This window comes from Urocitellus parryii, chromosome 9 (genome assembly GCF_045843805.1).
Source record: "Urocitellus parryii isolate mUroPar1 chromosome 9, mUroPar1.hap1, whole genome shotgun sequence".
NCBI lineage: Eukaryota > Metazoa > Chordata > Mammalia > Rodentia > Sciuridae > Urocitellus > Urocitellus parryii.
This window is the reverse complement of record NC_135539.1, coordinates 120,230,758-120,251,399: the sequence shown is the minus strand read 5'-3', so window position 1 is coordinate 120,251,399 and position 20,642 is coordinate 120,230,758. Positions and strand designations below refer to the sequence as shown.

General features: G+C 33.3%; 1 protein-coding gene across 1 annotated transcript in view; it reads left to right on the top strand.

Moving 5' to 3' along the window:
- The window catches only part of LOC144256850 (complement factor H-like), a 35,182-nt gene extending 14,897 nt beyond the window's left edge, over positions 1 to 20,285 (top strand). The window contains exons 2-9 of the mRNA XM_077802495.1: positions 1,551 to 1,736; positions 2,249 to 2,354; positions 4,942 to 5,018; positions 6,603 to 6,794; positions 10,200 to 10,370; positions 12,798 to 12,971; positions 18,878 to 19,072; positions 19,490 to 20,285. Of these exons, the coding sequence (XP_077658621.1) occupies positions 1,551 to 1,736; positions 2,249 to 2,354; positions 4,942 to 5,018; positions 6,603 to 6,794; positions 10,200 to 10,370; positions 12,798 to 12,971; positions 18,878 to 19,072; positions 19,490 to 19,671 (1,283 nt within the window). The 3' untranslated portion in view covers positions 19,672 to 20,285. The remainder of the gene's footprint in view (positions 1 to 1,550; positions 1,737 to 2,248; positions 2,355 to 4,941; positions 5,019 to 6,602; positions 6,795 to 10,199; positions 10,371 to 12,797; positions 12,972 to 18,877; positions 19,073 to 19,489) is intronic.
- The last annotated feature ends 357 nt before the right edge of the window (positions 20,286 to 20,642 follow it).

Sequence of the window (20,642 nt, the reverse complement as noted above, 5' to 3'; positions counted from 1 at the left end):
TTTACTCTGTTTGATTTGTTCTTGTTTATGCACTTTAGCCTTTCTGTATTTCACTTGTGGCATTTCTATATTAGATTTTCTTCAAGTTTAATATATTTCCCTCTGTGTCCATATGACTCATAAGACATTATTTCACATATTTTTCTGAAGTTTCAGAAGAACACATGATTTTTAGAGTCATTTTGTTTGGGGTATCTTTTTATTTTTACTCATTTACATCTTCTTTATATACATACTTAAAAGAGTTATTCTAAAGATATTGATAGCATTGTAGCTTCAGGAGCTAATTGTCTGCTATTTACTAACTTTATTTTCTCTTCCTGGACATACTTTTTCTCCTTTCATGTATGCTTTAATTTTCATTTGAAGAGATGGAATGTTATGACTTAAGTTTATATAATTACTCCCACCAACAAGAGTGTTTTCTTTCTTTTTATGCAAAGAGAGGACTGTGTGTATGTGTGTGTGTGTGTGTGTGTGTGTATGTATGCTCATATATTTTCAATTGAGAACATGGTTAGAATCTTGTTCCACTATCCAAAAAGACTGATAAATTTATCTGCTTCTTTGGTGCTTTGACTCCTGTTTGAAAATTTGATCCTGAGTGATTTTCAAATATAGCAAATATGTTAATAAAGATACTGTTTACTTAAAGCAGGACACTTTTCCTGTTGGAACTTTTTGTCTGAGAATATGGGAAATTTCAGTCCAAAGCTTCACCAGGGAACTCTGATTCTAAACAAGTTTCAGAAAATTTTATGCTAGACGTAATCTCTCAAAGTTCATTTGGTTCTTCCTTTCTTCATTACCATTCCTCTATTTATTCAAATTATGATCATCAATCTATATCCAGAGCTGGCAGTCAAAACAAGGTAAGAAATAGCCAAAGACCATATGTTTGCATGAAATAGGGCTTTTTCACTTGGATTTATTTCATTTAATTCTCTCAGTCCCACAATTTACTTTTAAACACACACACACACACACACACACACACACACACTGTTTTACATGCACACTGTTCTAGTCAGCTTTCTGTTGCTGTGATTAAAAGATCTGACCAGAAAAATTGTAGAGGAGGAAAAGTTTATCTGAGGGCTCACAGTTTCAGAAGTCTCAGTTCATAGATAGGCAGCTCCATTCCTCAGGGCTCGAGGTGAGATGAAACATCAGGGGGAAAGAGTGTGGCAGAGGGAAGCTGCTCATATGATGATCAGAAGGCAGAGAGAGAGAGATTCCACTGGCCAGGTACAAAATATATACTCTAATGACACATCTCCTCCAGCCACACCCTACTCACCTTTATCTACCACTCAGTTAATCCCCATCCCCCCATCAACAGATAAATTCACTGATTGGGTCAAAGCTATCATAACCCATTCATTTCTCTTCTAAACCTTCTTGCATTATCTTATAAGTGAACTTTTGGGGACACATCACAACAAACCTATGACACACATTCCCACAAGGGATGGATCAGTAACCATATAGGTATTTTTAAAAGCAAAGCTAACCCCAACACACCATATGTTTGCTTTTGTTATTTGCAGATTGCCAGGGACCTCCTCCAATAGGAGATACAGAAATTCTGTTAGGTTCCTGGCCTGACCAGCCTTATACAGAGGGTACTCAGGCTACCTACAAATGCCACTCTGGCTTCAGAACCCTTGGCACCATCAAAAGGGCATGCAGAAATGGAGAATGGGTAGCTCTTAATCCAGCCAGGATATGTCAGAGTAAGTACTTCGTTTTTTAAACAATATTTATTCTTAAGTTTTAGGTGGACACAATATCTTTATTTTACATTTATGTGGTGCTGAGGATTGAATCCAGTGCCTCATGCATGCTAGGTGAACACTACCACTAAGCCACAACCCCAGCCCCGAGTACTTCACTTTTTTGGTGAAACTTATGAAATCTTTTAGTTGTGAAAATGCTTAATACTTGATATTGTAACAATACTGGTTGAATTATATCATTCTTATCATTTTAATACAAAGCAATACGTGATTATTTTAAAAAAGAGGACAGTAATCCAACAAAATTCAAAAATACATTCAATTATAAAATAATAGCTTTGCTATTTTCAATTTTCCTTATATTCAGAATTATCCTCTAATTAAATGCCAAATATCTTTGTCCATCAACTCCTACATAAAATGTGTTCCCTGTATAACATACTAATATATATATATATATATATATATATATATATATATATATATATATATATTTTTTTTTTTTTTAGAGAAGCCCTGTGGACATCCTGGGGATACTCCATTTGGTTCTTTTCATCTTGAAGTTGGAAATAAATTTGAATATGGTGCAAAAGTTGTTTATAAATGTGATGAGGGGTATGTAGTCAATATTAAAAAGGTTTATAACTCAAATACTAAAGAGGAACTATACTATTTATATACACAAATAACTTGAAAATTAAGGTACAATATAAATTATTATATGTGATATCATACTGTCTCTTTAACATTAAGAAATTCAAGCTTAATTACTTTGATATAGTATTATTATAAGTATATGGAAAAACAGTTTGCATGTAAGTTCGTGTTCACCCAAGGCATCTTTTCTACATTGTACTATTTGCAGGGTATTTTGGGTTATTTATATTGGAGATAATTGGACATATAATAAAATTATAAATTTATAAAATTTAGGAAGAAGCAAGTCTTTGGTTGTAAGTTTTACTTATAAATGCTATTATTTAAATTTCCATGTTATACAAATTCTTCTTATCATCCATATCAAAAATGCTACTCTTTCAGAATCATTGATTTTATGCCTTCTAACCAACCAGTCAGGTTTCCTGACTGATCTCATCATGATACCTCCTTAGTATTTATTCTTCTCTATTATTCCTCTAGGTCAAAAACTTATTTTGCAGAAAATTTTGTACATTAGAAAGCCATGATCAGATGTAATTTTATACTAAACAAGAAGAATCAAGAGATTATAAATCAAATCATTATTCTCCCCTCATACATTTCTTGATTTGGAAGCAAGAAAATGTAATAGTTTAAAGGTCAGGCTTCACACTAAACCCATTTTCCAAACTTTCAACTCTCAGTATCTGTGTGTATAAATAGGTCTTTACTTGTATTTTGCTCTTTTTAAAGTGAACACATATCATGTGCATCATGGGATTAGTGAGAGAAAGAAATAAGACCCATATTGAAGCCCTTAAAAGAGATCCTGGAATATTTCAAATGCCCAATAAGTATCAGTTCTTAATAGTTTGGCCTCTTCAGAGGAAGTTTTTCAAACACACTTTCAGTTCAACTCTCAGTCATTACTACTGTGGACTTCACATGTAACCAAGTAGGTTAAGCCAATCTGGGCCTGAACTTTTCAATTTGCTCTACCTCTGAAATATCCCTTTATTTCTAGAAAAGTCTTCCCTTTAGATTCCAACAATGACTTGGAAAGGAATCAAAATCCATAAATTTCTTTTACTTGATTTCCTCAATTGTAACAATTCATATTTACAACTTGTTGAAGAAATTAGCTACAGACTTGCCTCTGACTCTGGCTCTCTTAACCTCACCCTGTACATTAGAAAGCCATGATCAGATCACTGTAATTTTATACTAAACCACTAGGGGTAACTCTGCTATAGCCTCACTGTGAGAGTTCCTGCTCTTCTCTTATTCTCCAACAGAACTTTGTCAGTGAAATCACTGATATTTATCAGTGAAATTAAGTGTTCAGAACATCCAGCAAACAGAAGTATTTTAAAATTATTTTATTAAAATAAATTTAACTCTTAAATTTATTTTCAAGGGGATATAATTATTTTGACCTGGTTGTAGATGGTGAAGTAGATTTTTTTTAAAATTTTTTTTTGGATTTGTAGATGGACAGCATGCCTTTATTTTATTTGTTTATTTTTATGTGGTGCTGAGGATCGAACCCAGTGCCTCACAAGTGCAAGGCAAGCACTTTGCCACTGAGCTATGAAGCCCCAGCCCAGTGAAGTAGATTTTTTTACCCCTTGGTTTCTGTCAACTAACCCTTTTTGATCTTTTGTCTGTAGTTATTTCCCTTCCTGAACACTAACTATTTAACATGATATTCAATGCAGATATCCAGTTTTATAATCCTACAGGAATTATAAAATTTTTGAGAAATTTTGAAAAACCTTAAAATTTTTTTTTTAATTATTATTCTGCTTCTCTGGGTTTGAGTGTTGTGAGCTACTGTTTATTGCCAATCACTATCAAATAGGCAACTTCTTTCTTTTTCCTCCCCTCCTCCCTCCAAATATTTGGACCATGGGAGGCTTTTGCAGAATGTTGCAGAATATCTGAAACATCTTTGGGAAACAAATGGATCTCTGGTGCAGGTGGAAAAAAAAATAACCAGAAAATCTGCTTTCTCTGTTAAAAGGGTACATTCTAGCTAGTAGAGAAGTTACAGGATAATCTTAATAGTCAATTATTTTGTTTCCTTTACATGAATGATACATAGAATAAATGCTTGGCTCTGTGACTAAAACTTGGTTTATGGAAATGTTTTCTTTCTTTACAGAATTAGTCACAAATAAAAGCATTTTCCTTTTTTTTTTGAGGGAGAACATTTATTTTACTTGTATAATGAGCAGTACAATCCTTATTTGCAAATGAAGAAAACAAAGGCCCATGAAAATTATTTAGTGAGTTTGCAGGTCTTTCAAAGAAAAAAAAAGAGAGGGGGAGAGAAAGACATTTAAACAGGAAGGAAGGAAGAAAGGAAGGAAAGAACAAATGATGGTAGGAAGGGAGAAAGGATAGTAGGGAAAGTAAAGGAAGAGAAAAAGAAGGAAGGAAACGTATAAGTTGCTAATTTTTCATAAAAAGGGGTTTATGAGAGACATTCAGAATAGCATTAAGCTAAAAACTGCATGCAAATATGTAATCTCTTGCCAGTCTGTTATTTTTGTGTTTTCAGGTATCGAATGTTAAGCAAGAATAATTTCCGAGAATGTGAAGCAGAAGGATGGACAAATGACATTCCTATATGTAAAGGTAATATAAAATTTATGTACAATCTCTCAAGATAGCTAAACTATTTAAGCTTTTTCAAAACGTTTGACATCAAAACATCCTTAAGTTTTTAATTAAATATTTTTTATTTTAATTATTTTTTTGGTTTATAATACAGTGCAGTTCCTTCCCTTGCTGAATACCAACCACTTAACTAGATATTCAATGTGGATATCTAGTTTTATTATCCTACAGGTTGGTGGCTTTAAGAAACTTTTTAAAAATCTGAAAAAGTTGTTCTTTCTGCATTCTGCTTGTCCAGTGCAGCAATGTATCTAGTCATTTTCTCTTATTTTTTATTTTTAAATTTATTTTTGGTACCAGGGAATGAACTCAGGGGTGCTCAATCACTGAGCCACAGTTCCGTCTTTTGGGGATTTTATTAAGAGACAAGGTCTTGCAAAGTTGCTTAGGGCCTCACTAAGTTTCTGAGGCTGGCTTTGAATTCGTGATCCTACTGCCTCAGCCTACCAAGTCATTGGGATTACAGATATGTACCAAACACTCCTGACAAGTCATTTTATTACTACATGTTTTGTGTTTTGATATATCAAATATAGGAGTTGAGGTTATAGCTCAGTGGTAGTGTGTTTATTAGCCATGCATGAGGACCTGGGTTTTATTTCCAGTACCACAAAAATAAATAAATAGATAAATAAGAAAGAGAGAGAGAGAGAGAGAGAGAGAGAGAGAGAGAGAATAAACAGATAAATCCAAATCTCTTGGGATCCTTGTTAAAACTGAGATTTGGGTTACTAAAAAAAAAAAAAAAATGGCCTATTGAATCAGTATCTTTGGGGTGAGAGAGAAGCACTCCTAGAATTTTAATTATAACAAGAATCCAGGGTCCTTCTATAGTAAAAAGGTTTGACTTTCATAATCTTGGAATTTGAAAATATAAAGTAAAATCAAAATAAGTACTCAAGTTATTTTGAACACTGAGGTGGAAGAGGAAGGAAATTTAAGAACAATTTTTTATTGAAATAAATATTATGAAGTTTACTTTTATATCTTTTAGAATGCTGGTTTATATTATTTCAGGGCATAAATGGAAATTTTGTGTTTAGTCATTCTAAACATATATTTCTTAATAATTTGAGCTACTTGTTACCATAAAAATGCAAACTACCATTCAAAGTAGTAGTTGTTTGTTTATTTCCACAGAAAAGAATCAGAGATAAACAGTAATTTTTTTTTTAAAGAGAGAGAGAGAGAGAGAGAGAGAATTTTTAATATTTATTTATTTATTAGTTCTCGGCGGACACAACATCTTTGTTGGTATGTGGTGCTGAGGATCGAACCCGGGCCGCACGCATGCCAGGCAAGCGCGCTACCGCTTGAGCCACATCCCCAGCCCCAATAAACAGTAATTTTAATGTTACCTAGCTTTTATCTTTTGCAAAAAGGTGTATCAAATGCTTCTAAAAATATTCAAGTAATTTCCTGTATTTTATATTGCTGATGATTTTACACACACACATACACACACACACATACACACATGCACACACAATTTTATTATAAAGTTTTCAAATTCTATTAGAAAAAATTATTTTTGTTTTTCAGTTGTTACATGTTTGCCAGTGACAGAACCAGAGAATGGGAGAATTATCAATAGTTCGATAGAACCAGATGAGGAATATTATTTTGGACAAGTCGTGCAGTTTGAGTGTAATTCAGGCTTCAAACATGAAGGACAAAAAGAAATATTTTGTTTAGTAAATGGTCATTGGAGTAATGAAAAACCAAGATGTGTGGGTAAGATGTACTTAACTGCTTGCTTGAGTGTTCTTAGTTTTTCTTATGAAAATATATATTTGAAAACATTGTACACAATAATGAATATAAAAAATTTTTTAAAAGCTAATGTTTATTAAGCATGTACAATATCCCTGTAGTTGATCTTAGTTTTCTATATAAGTCATCTATTTTCTACCTACAAAACAGTTTTATGATTTATATGTACTAGGATCATCTCTATAATTGAAGAAATTTTGGTGCAAAATTGTTTTAGTCAGCTTCTTGGCTGCTTGATCAAAAAACTAACAAGAACAATTTGAGGAGGAAAAGTTTATTTGAGGTCTCTCAGTTTCAGAGGTCTCAATCCATGGATAGCCAGCTCCATTCCCTGGGGCTCAAGGGATATGATGGGGAAATAATGAAGTGATGGAAAGTGGCTCAGGACATGATGATCAGGAATGAGAGAGAGAGAGAGAGAGAGAGAGAGAGAGAGAGAGAGAGAGAGAGAGAGAGAGATTGAGACTGACTCTCCTCACACATGAGCTTTTGGGTGTTACTTCACATGTAAACCATACAAAAATGAGATCATGCAGCCTAGATTACCATAGCATAGAGAGTCTAGATTTAAACCTAGGTTATTATCTGACATCAACATCCGTACTCTAACCATAAACATATTGTTGTTGGCTCTTTTTTCAGGGTGGTGGGCACCAGGGATTGAACTCAGGGGCACTCAACCATGGAGCCATATCCCTAGCCCTTTTTTTGTACTTATTTAGACACAGGGTTTGAATTGCTTAGTGTCATGGAGTTGCTTAATGTCTTGCTATTCTTGAGGCTGGCTTTGAACTTGAAATTCTGCCTCAGCCTATGCTGCTGGGATTATAGCGTGTAATACCACTCCTGGCTGCTACAGGTTAAAAGAGAATGCTCAGCCTTTCTGTGCTGATATCCAGAAAAGTCTGTTTTTAATCCTGGATGCCAAATATTTATTATTTGTTTCCACTGATGCATCATGATGGCATTATATTTTTGAATAACTCATCTTTGATAACTTATTTCTAGGAAATGATTCTCTTATTTATTTGTGCTGAAAGTTAATTATGAACTGCTGAACATAATTGAATCCACCAAATAAATAATTTTATTTTAGAAACATCTCTAAGTCAATTGTAAGCCACGATTTCTTCAATTTATTTTGTCATACTACAGCTGATTTGTATATCTTGATTCATCAATGATTTTGTTTTTTAAGTTAAACATTATGGCCAATTAGTTTAATAGTACCATACTTCATTTAACCTATTCTTGTTCGGAAGAAGTTTCTGTCATATTTATTATCTAAAACCTCTGATTTATTCACATTTTTTATCTATTCTATCTTACAGTAAATAAATAAATAAATAATTTCCTAAGTATTCTAAGAGAATACTGTGATAATAATATTAAGTTAAATACTTTAGAGGTTCATATATGGGATTTCTATGATCACAGCTAGATGTCATGACTAGCAGAACCTTCCTGGAATTGCAGATGCTTAAGGAAAGTCTTACAGGAAGAGAGGGCTGTTTTTAGGTGACCATGAAGAAGGCAAAAGCATGCCAGTAGGAAGTTCAGAAGAGGAACATGGAAAGGCAGTGAGACTTCAATAAGTGTGAAGTCCTATTGTTCCTTGTCCACTGTCCACCTGGGCTTCGCATAGGATGCAGTCAGGTGATAATCAGTGATGAACTGAAGATAGGCCAGTATAAGGTACTGAGAAGCTAATGCACCATTCTTAAGAACTTAGCTTTAATGCAGACTGATTTGGGAACTGGTGAAGGATTTCAAGTGGAGGAATAAAGTGACCATTTGGAATTTTTCATAGTTAACCCCAAGAAAAACAGATTAGGAAGATGGAAGAAGAGAATTTGGGAAAACAGTTATCATTGTCACTGTCTCAGGGAAAAGTGTTTGAGAGAAGTGGTGTCAAAGATGATGGGGGCAGTTTTCTGTTGTTATTATTTGTGTGTTTGTTTTGTTGTGTTTTTGCTTTTTTTAAATTTTTATTGTTGGTTGTTCAAAACATTACATAGTTCTTGAAAAATCATATTTCACACTTTGATTCAAGTGGGTTATGAACTCCCATTTTTACCTCGTATACAGATTGCAGCATCACATCGGTTACACATCCATTGTTTTACATATTGCTATACAACTGTCTGTTGTATTCTGCTGCCTTTCCTATCCTCTACTATCCCCCATCCCCTCCCCTCCCATCGTCTCTCTCTACCCCATCTACTGTAATTCATTTCTCCCCCTTGTTTTTCCCCCCACTTTCCCCTCACTTCCTCTTGTATGTAATTTTGTATAACCATGAGGGTCTCCTTCCATTTCCATGCAATTTCCCTTTTCTTTTCTTTTCCCTCCCACCTCTCACCCCTGTTTAATGTTAATCTTCTTCTCATGCTCTTCTTCCCAACTCTGTTCTTAGTTACTCTCCTTATATCAAAGAAAACATTAGGCATTTGTTTTTTTAGGGATTGGCTAGCTTCACTTAGCATAATCTGTTCTACTGCCATCCATTTCCCTGCAAATTCTATGATTTTGTCATCTTTTAATGCAGAGTAATACTCCATTGTGTATAACTGCCACATTTTTTTTTTTATCCATTCGTCTATTGAAGGGCATCTAGGTTGGTTCCACAGTGTTTTTGCTTTTGACAGAAAACCTGTATAGGGGCTGGGGATGTGGCTCAAGCGGTAGTGCGCTCGCCTGGCATGCGTGCAGCCCGGGTTCCATCCTCAGCACCACATACAAACAACGATGTTGTGTCCGCCAATAACTAAAAAATAAATATTAAAAAATTCTCTCTCTCTCTCTCTCTCTCTCTCTCTCTCTCTCTCTCTCTCTCTCTCCATCACTCTCTCTTTAAAAAAAAAAGAAAAAGAAAACCTGTATAGACAGTGAAGACACAAAAACAGAATCTCAGTTACTTCCAAAGATGTAATGAAAAATGAGTTGAATAAATTTCCTTGAGAGTTTTCTGTTGAATAAGTACTCTAATCAATAACAAGAAAATCTTTTATTTTTACAGATCACTTGGAAAAAATATTTATCACAGTAAATCTATATTCAATATCACATATACATTTGATGGGTATTACTATAAATCACTGCCAAAGGACTAATTTACCCTTAAACTAAAGTTGAAACATAATTTTACTGAGAAATTTAGCTTCTGGCAAAAAATGAAGAGCAACAGATGATAACAACTGATATTAAGAATAACAGATAAAATAGACAGTCAAGCTAAAAGAGAACTTTTGTTTGGTTGGCTGATTTACCTAATGGAAACAAAATTTCTATTTTTATATAAACACAACTTGGTCATAGTCCTTTAGTTCATAATAAACATTTTAGAATTTAATCCCTTGCATTTAGAAATTTCCTGCACATCGCCAGAAATTAGAAATGGCTATTCTGTATCTCCTAAGAAAATTTATAAGGAGAATGAAATATTTCAATATAAATGTAATCAAGGTTTTGAAAACAGTGAAAGAGGCAATGCTACATGCACTAGTTCAGGATGGAGTCCAAGTCCCTCATGTGAAGGTAAGGTTATTTTTATTTTCTGTCTCTTTTGTTAAAAATTTTATCAGGTCTGCTGTGGTGGTGCATGTCTGTAATCCCAGGGCTTAGGAGGCTGAGGCAGGTGCATCACAAATTCAAAGCCAGCCTCAGTGAAAGCAAAGTACTAAGGAACTCAGTGAGACCCTGTATCTCAATAAAATACAAAAGAGGGCTGGGAGTGTGGCTCAGTGGTCAAGTACCCTTGAGTTCATTCCTTGGTACCCTACACCAAAAGAATTTTATTGGTTATTTATTTATTTATTATTTATTTTTGTGGTACGTGGGATTGGGCCCAGGACCTTCTGTATACTAAGCAAGGATTCTACCATTCACTGAGCTACAGCCCAACCCCAATTCTTTTAATTAATATAATATTTTTATGCAACCAATCTATTTTTCTCAAAAACAGAGTATTAAATTTGTAATAATTAAGTGTGCAAAGTCCTTTTGACACTAATTTGTATGATATTCTCTAAAGATAAAAATAAATAGGACCAGAAGCTTAAATATACTATTAAGTAGCTAGTTCATGGTGATAAAACATTCCAGGAGCAGAGTCAGGACTGTCATAGGCTTTCCAATTTAAATAATCTGCAATTCTCAAATACATAGATTGCTCTTCTAAAGCCTAGAATTTGGCTCTAAAGAGTATATTATATTAATATCAGATGAGGTAAATTTCTATTTGAAATGGAATTAAAGGGAACCAAAAAGTGGAGGTTTTCATGAGCAATGGGTCTAATTTGGAACAACAGTGATGATGGTGCTGAAAAAGAAATCCTAACTCCCAGCTTCTTCATGGAAGGATGTCATGCAGAGAGGCAGAGCGCTTTTCCCCACAAGAAGTATATCTGAATGTTGTGTTCTGTTTTGCCTACCTTCTTTTAAAGGGATGTCTTCCAACTATCATGACTTAGAAGAGAGAATATAGATGATTGAAGAGTTTAAGAAATCATAACCATAAAAAGAATAGCAAGAAGACATAGCTATATTGTAGTAATTCCTGTCCTCAGATATTTGCAAAGCATCTAAAAAGAACTGTTGTATTGGAGCACAACAATGTCAATTTATTTATGTATTGGGTATGATTACTTTTATATTACATTGCCAGACCTAAGTAGTTGCAAAAGAGACCCTTTACAAAAACGGCTTTCCAAAAAATAGATTGCAGTATATCAATATCTTAACAAACTACACTTTGTTTCTGGTTTGTGCTCACTTCTAACACAGTTCAGAATGGTCCCTGCACAGTATTTCACTGAAAAATCATTGCAGATTTTATGCGTTTTTTTGCCAAAAAGTGAAGTGCTAATAAATGTTTCACATATGAAACTTTTTTTTTAAATTGTGCAGGTATTACTTGACATTCTTCATTACTAAACTGTCTTGGTCCAAGATTAGAATGCATGGAATACTCATGAACATATGTTAATGCAGTGGTATGGTAGGGACTTTCTCAGAACAAAGGAAAGGTAACATGGCACCATCAAAATCACCATGCATATTCCACAACTCTATTGTAACACTGTTGCAAATCTATAGTATAGAAATATAACGCCCAATTAGAATGTATATTACCTTATATGGGAGACAAAGAGCTAGCAAATAAAGAGGAGCTAACAAGATGTATATACGGCAACACCTCCTGCTTTGGGGGCCTTAGCCTTTGGATACAAATCTGCTGGACCAGTGCCAACACTAATATACTCTGCTTTCTGTTGAATGCCCTCATTTCTGGTCTCTCTGTGGAAGAATCCTGTAACAGTGGCAATGATAATGCAGTGAAACATAGTAAACTAGTTCTAAGAATCATGTGAAAAAGGCATCATCTTTCCAATGTGCTTCTTAAGTTATTGCAGATGTGGGAGTGAGAACATGAAAATTCACACGTCTTTTAAAAATTCCTTCTGTTTTTATTTTCATTACATTGAACTATCTAAGTCACATGGCCACATTTAATCCAAAGAAGGGATGTGATATCCTACCAGTTGTGTGGAAAGAAGAATCTATGTATATTTGTAAACAATCCTTATGAGAGCAACAGTGCCCAAAGAAATAGAAGAAAGTGGAAGAAATATTTGAAGTTATAAATGATGAAGTCATTGCCAGACATGGGGTATAATGAAGTATATGATAGCTTTGGACAAAGAGGGATTTGGAGTTCAGGAGAAACAAATATATTGGTGAAAACCACAGTAAGTTAAACAGGAATGATACATGAGGATATATATATATATATATATATATATATATATATATATATAGTGATATGTGAGGATATGTTTTTTTTTAATGTCATTTGATGCTCCTCTACGGACAAATAAATATCACCTATAGTCTTACTTTGATATACTTAATTTTAATGAGTACTGATTTCCACACTATTCACACATCCTATTTTTTTCCCAGAAGTAATGTGTAATCCTCCTTATATTCCAAATGGTGTTTACTCTCCTGAAAGGATTAAGCACAGAACTGAAGATGAAATCAGATATGAATGTAAAAGTGGTTTTTATCCTGCAACCAGGGGAAATACTGCAAAATGTACAAGTAGTGGCTGGATACCTCCTCCAAGATGTAGCTGTAAGTTTCATTTATATCTTTTCCTATTTTGTAATTCTGAATTGATTTTTTTCTCCTAAACACACACACACAAACACACACACACACACACACACACACAGTGACAAGACCAAATAGTTGTCTATGTTTATGTACATAATATGTACATAGTGCCTTTAAAAGCATTCTTTACATCTCTTTGTATGAAAATCACATCTTAGTAAATTAAAAACAGTTTCTGGCAATTCAAAAAAATGTATGTATGTATGTGTGTATATATATATATATATATATGTATTTTTCTAATTAATAAAATTCTTCCAGTATGTGAATAAAACATTGGGTAAAAATACTACCTTCTAACAGATAATATGTTAGTCATTTGTTTCATTAAAACAAATTTACTGGGCTAGGGTTGTGGCTCAGTGGTAGAGAGCTCGCCTAGTATGTGTAAGGTCCTGGGTCCGATCCTCAGCACCATATGAAAATAAGTAAATAAAATCAAGGTATTGAGTCCAACTACAACTAAAAAATAAAATTAAAAAAAATTCCCCCCCAAACATATTTGTTTAATACCAAATATTTGTTGTCTCATTGTGTCTGCGGGTCAAGAATTTGGAAATGAGTCAGTAGTTCTGAGTCAGTTTCTTCTTGTGGTGCAGTCAGTACATCAGTGTAATAGACTGTTCTGCAGGATCTGTTTCCCACACGGTTCACTCACATAGATTTTGGCAGGAGGCCTCAGCTCCTGACCACATGGGCCTCTCTTAGGTTACCTGAATGACAGCTAACTTTCTCCAGAGCTACTGATCTGAGCGAGTGGAGGCCTGAATACCACTTAGGATCTACTCACATACTCTTGCTACCACCACATCTAGTCTTCAGAAATGAGACACTAAGTCCAACAAGCCCCCAAAAGGAGAAAAATAAAGCTACCCTATTGTGAGGGAGGAGTGCTGAAGGACTTATGTAGTTTCCTACAAATCTTACATGTGGCAAAATTCCACCAGAGGTCAAGACTATTTTATTTATGGAATGCTTTCTTGGCCCTCTTCAAGTTTTAGTTTGTCTCCACAGTCATATTCCTTTTCTTTCTATCTAACAGTACATTTTAAAGGTGTATCACACTTAAACAAAAATGTGATGATACAAATGATTGGTCAGTGAGTTCAATGTTAGTTCTAGGCAAAATTCCAATCACTAACAGAGAAAGCTTTTATAACTGTGAAACAAATTTCAAAGTGCATAAGAACTATAAGGTCAATGTTTAATGATTTTATAGTTGACTTCGACAATATGGATTTGCTCAAATATATCTAAACCTGCCTTTCACAGGTTCTTATGGATAAGACAATGAAATTGACCAGTTAGATGGTTTATCTCTTTGCAATTTCATTAAATAATCTTATCTGATAATCAAGCAAGAGGACTTTCTTCTCAGGACAACTCCATTACTCATTGGTGACATCAAATTATTCAATGGTTCAGGGAAAAATGTAGTATAAATTCACAACTTGAATGACACAAAGGATGATGTTAGTGAATCTACACTAGGACATATCATTCAAAGAAAATCCTACATGTCAAATTGAATCAAATAGGATAAACTTCTGCAATGGTAACTATAAAATCCTGGGCTTGAGTCAAAGAAATAAGCTTCCTAGGACAGATGGATTGGCAACATTTATGAAAATTAGTGAATATTTATTCAATTTTAAGATCAGTTTGACTGAACACTAGGATGGAACAACTATAGCTGGCAATGAGACTATGACCTACATTTAGTGAAAGTATAAGCAGGTGGATACTCTAAGTAGTAGAAAGAGGCTGTTGTGAGAACCACCCATCTCTGCTGATAGGTCCTTAGTGGAATATTAAATTTGCTTCAAGGTACACCCTTTTAATGAGGTTTAGATGTGCACACATGAGTGTGAAGAATGTAGACAAGTGCCTCTGGCCTATCATAATAATTATATCTGTCAATTCTCTGCTTTTTGTGCATTTTGAAAAGACATCAGAGAGAACCAATTTATTTTATTGATGTTCCATGAAACAGCATAAGGAGGTGAATAAACACATTTTTTTTCTGCAACCACCAGGTTTCAAATCTCTTATCTACAAATGGGAAATTTAATTGATTAATCTTAAAATCTCACTTCTTGCAACTCAAAAGACTCAAGCATGTCCATGGCACAGTTCTTGTTGAATAATACAGGTTTGGACAGTTCATGATGTAATTTCTAAAACCCATGGGTTAATGTGAAATATCAAAATCTTTAAAAAAACATTATAGGGGGAAAAGTGAATGTTACCTAAAAGGAACAAGACTTAATGCTAAAAAGCATTTTAATTACAACACTGGAAGCTTCATAAAGGTGAGAAAGTATTTGTTAATGATAAGAGATATGGACTGTAGACCAAGAAAGTATACTTAGAAGAAATAATTTTCTCACCTTTGTTAAAAAAAGACATTTAGGTTGAGCAAGAATTCAAAATATGTAATCCAAAATCCAAATAATATATCCATAATAACACTGAAAATAAATAGCCTTAACTCACTCATTTAAAGACATAGACTAGCAGAATGGATCCAAAAACAAGATCCAACCAAATTCTGTTTGCAAGAGACTCATTTCATAGGTAAAGGCACTTGCAGACTGAAGGCAGAAGGATTGAAAAAAATTTTCTTCATGCAAATGAACTTGAAAACAAGCTGGAGTAGCCATTCTTCATATCTGACAGAGCAGATTTCAAGTATGAATTAATCCGAAGAGAAAAAGAGAGCCATTACATCCTAGTAAAGGAAACAACCCAACAAGAAGACATAATAATAGTTAATATATATGCCCCAAATGTCAACATATTACATTAAAAAATACTTCTTAAGGGGCTGTGGCTGTGGCTCAGCAGTAGTGCACTTGCCTGGCATGTGTGAGGTACTGGATTCCATTCTCAACACCTCATATAAATAAATAAAATAAAGGTCTATTAACAACTAAAAAATAATACTTCCTGACATTAAATCCTAGATAGATCCCAATACAGTAATACTGGAAGATTTCAATACATCCTTATCACTAATAGACAGGTCATCAACACATAAAATAAATAATGATATATCCAAACTGTATGTATTCAAACTCAATTTATCTTTTTCTCAGCAGTTCATGGAACCTTCTCCAAAACAGACCATGTTCCAGGTCAATATGTACATCTAAGCAAATACACAAAGAAAATTGATATAATCCCATGCATCCTATTAGAACATACTAAAATGAAACTAGAAATCAAAAGCAAGAAAAATAGCAGAAATCACATAAACATGTGGAGTTTAAACAGTATCCTTTTAAGAAGGATGGATCAAAGAATAATTGAGGGAAGAAATAAAAAATATTTAGAAACAAATGAAACCAAAGATATATTAAATCTCTGAGATAGTATGAAAGCAGTACTAAGAGTAAAATTTATTTCATTCAGTATCTACATTAAAAATATAGAGACCAAATAAATAAGCTTATGTTACACTTTAAGGTCTTATTACAAAATCAGTAGAAGGTCAGAAATAATAAAGATCAGAGCCAAAATTAGAAGAAAACATAGGATCAATATTCCATCATATCAGTGCAGGCACTGACTTTCTGAATGAGACCCCTAAAGCTCACAAAATAAAACTAAGAATCAGTAAGTGGGATGCCGTTAAATTAGAAAAGATCCTGTCCAGCAAAGAAAATGATGAAGAGAGTTGAAGAGAGAGCCTCTGGCATGGGAGAAAATATTTGTCAGTTACTCCTCTGACAAGGGAATAATATCCAGAATATATAAAGAACTAAAAAAACTCAATGCCAAAAGCAAACAAACAAACTCAAACAAGCAAACAAATAGAAATAGGCCAATCGATAAATGGCCAAAAGAACTAAACAGAAACTTCTTAAAAGAAGAAACTCATCATGCTAAGCGAAATAAGCCAATCCCCCCAAATAGGGGCTGATTGTGTTCTCTGATAAGTGCATGCTAATCCATAATGGAGTGGTGGATGGGGTGAGTGGAGGAACTTTGGAATGGGCAAAGGGAAGGGGGGGAGGGGATATGGGGGTAGAAAAGATGGTGGAATGAGACACACATTATTACTCTAGATACATATATGAATGGTGTGACTCTATGTCATGTACAATCAGAGAAGTGAAAAATTCTGCTCCGTTTATGTACAATGAATCAAAAAGCTTTCTGCTGTCATGTATAACAACTAATAAAAATGAATAACAAAAAAGAAACACAAATGGTCAACAAATATATGGAAAAATGTTCAGCATCTCTAGCAATTAGGGAAATGCAAATCAAAACTACACCAAGAGATATAGACTGTAGACCAAGAAAGTACACTTGAAAGGAATCAATAATTATCAATATCATGAATAATAATAAATGCTGGTAAGGATTTTGAGGAAAAGGTGCACTTCTGCATTATTGATGGGACTGAAAATTAGAACAATCACTCTGGAAACCATGGGGAGATTCCTCAAAAAAAAAAAAAAAAACCAACTAGGATTTAAACTGCCATATGACCCAGCTATCCCACTCTCAATGTTTTTCCAAAAGGCCTAAAAATCAGCAAGCATCCTATTGTGATTCAGCCACTTCAGTATTTACAGCAGCATAATTCCCAAATTATGGATTCTACCCAGAAGCCCATCAATAGGTATTAGAAATGAATTAGGAAAATGTGGTACATACATACAAAAGAGTTAACTCAGCTGTAAGAGTGAAATAATGACATTTGCTGATGAATGGAAGGAAATGGAGAAAATCATGCTAAGTGAAATAAGCCAGACTTAGAAACTCAAAAGTTGAAAGTTTTCTCTCATATCAGGAAGTTTTAGTAAATTTAGGGAAAGAAGGCAGTGGGGGTGGGGATCAGATATCATAAAGATATAGGGAAGATCAGTGGTAGTAGCTATTGGAGAATGAGAGGGAAGAAGGAAGAGAAAGAGGAAGATAAATGGCATGAATTTAACCAAATCATGTCATATTCATATATAAACATCCCAAAGGAAATTTCCCTTTTGCATGTGTAAAAGAAAGAAATTTTAATAGAGCTGAGGAGGGAACATAGGGGGAGAAGAAGGGAGGAAAAGGGTGGATGGGGCTTAAAATAAAATTCCTTGCATATTCAATTGTGTCAAAATGAAACCAATATTTATGATGTTCTAATACAAAAGATGAGCAAAAATTCAAAATGTATATTGCAAATTAACATTTTTAAGAGTAGAAACTTCTTGAAAATGGTCTGTAATGAAACATAAAGGAAAGTGGAAAAATTAATTAGAAGTTGTAGAATATTTATTGTATTTGTGTATACATGAAGGTGATGGGGGGATTCTTTATAACGTATCATGCAAGATTTCTTGAAATAGAATCATATTGCATGGAAAAAATTAATACTATTTGGATAGTAAAAAGAGTAGGTTTTCTCTAAACAATCTCATGAAAATGAGTAAATTTCAAGAAAATAAAAATAAACCTAACAATAAAATAAATAACAGCACTTAAATTTGTGTTAAATTACTTAATACATAAGAATAAGTCAATGAGATATAATCATATTATACCTCATTGAAAAACATTTTAGCATATTAAAAACATCTCATTTCCCAACTGAAACTAGAATAAAACTATTGTTTATTATAACCTTATCTATTTTGATACTAACAAATTTTTCTAGTTGATTTCTCTGGTGACTGAAAAGCTTTCATTTGACTTCACTAACAAAGACCTCACAGAGCATAATCATCTGATTTCTGTGACTTATCTTTTCTTGAAAACCTTGTAATTATGTTAATAATAAGACATAATTCATTACTTAAATGGTTTATTTCTGATATGTTGCTCAATAAAATAAAATATTATTCATCTTATTTTTTTATCACAAGTGAAACCTTGTGATTTTCCAGAGATAAAACATGGACGTCTATACTATGAAGAAAGATATAGACCATACTTTCCAGTACCTATAGGACAACGATATGCCTATGAATGTGATAACAATTTTGTGTCTCCTTCAAAATCATACTGGGGTTACATTTATTGTACAAAAGAAGGGTGGCTGCCAGAAGTACCATGCATCAGTAAGTAAATGTCTTTACAATGATACATGTATCTTTCAATGAGGAAAGAAAGAAGCACATAAGTATTTACAGTTAAGTCTTGCATGACAAATTAGGGCCAAGGGAAGAATTGTGTGTGCAAAAAGACCCAATTAGTTTTTGTCTTTTATAAGAAGCTCTTCATAAAAATCACATGAAAACCAAAGTTACAAGAAAACCTGTATCATTCACACATATTTTAGCTACAAAATTAAAGATGAATTCAATGTTATTGATTTTTATTTTTTAACAAACATTTGGTATAGTAGTTTTGGGTTTTTCTTAATTGCACATTTTTTTTGGATGCTTATGCATTTTCTAAATATTATAAAGGTAATTTTTAATCCAATATTTTGTTCAAATTAATGTTTTCACTTTTTATCACTTTATGCTCCTTAGGACAATGCATTTTCAATTATGTGGAAAATGGATATTACTCACGTGAAACAAGACATTCACTGCATGAGTCTGTTAAAGTTGACTGTTATCCTGGCTATAGTCTTTCAAATGGTCAAAACACAGCTACATGTACAGAGAATGGCTGGTCCCCTCCTCTCAAATGCATTCGGATTAGTAAGTAAAATGCTCTGATATCTATACTCCTGATTTTCTAAAGGCCCATCTACATTAAACTGGGGCAAATTATTTATAAAAATTTGTTTCCATGTTTCATGTAAAAGTGGAAATCAAAATTTATTGATAAGTATGTGGCAAAATAAGTGCACCTTAGTAAACAGTATTCAAGAATATAGTAAAGAATTTGAATACAGGGGCTGGGGCTGTAGCTCAGTAGTGGAGCACCTGCCTTGCGTGTGTGAAGCGCTGGGTTTGATCCTAAGCATCATATAAAGATAAATAAATAAAGGTATTGTGTTCATATACAACTAGAAAATATATTTTTAAAAGAATTTGAATACAATATTTTTGGTTTAATTAAGTCATATGCATATATGTTGAAATTAATCATTTGACTCAAAATTATTATAAAATTATGTTATAAATAAAAAATGAATACAATGAGAGTAAAACATGTCAGTCAAGAAGTGATGGGGTATTTTTGCAGTATTGCCCTTTGTCTCTGAGTATTTCTGGGACATGTTACAGAAATCGGTCTTTTGGGAAATTGTACATATTTTGTTTTGGATTTTCTATAGAGCTTGTACTAATATACATTCTGGTCAATGCTGAATTCTTGCTCTACATTCTTGATAATGATTAAGTGATGTTGTATTTTAATATTTACTTATAAATAGCAATAAAGTGGTAAAACACTGAAGTGTTGATATGTGCTTCTTTTATTAATAATTGGATTTAGCATACATTGTTATGGGCTAATGGGAAGTTCATTTAATCTGTAAGATGCCGCTTGATTTTTTTTTAGATTATCTTTTTGGAAGCTTTGATGTTGGATTCTTAGTAATTCAAAATATCACTTTTTTTTCAATTATATGTATTACATATGTGTTCTTAATTTATGTGGCTTTTATTTTTTTCTTTTATGTTTACTATGAATAATATTGTTCCTTTCACTATAAAATTAACTGTATTTTAT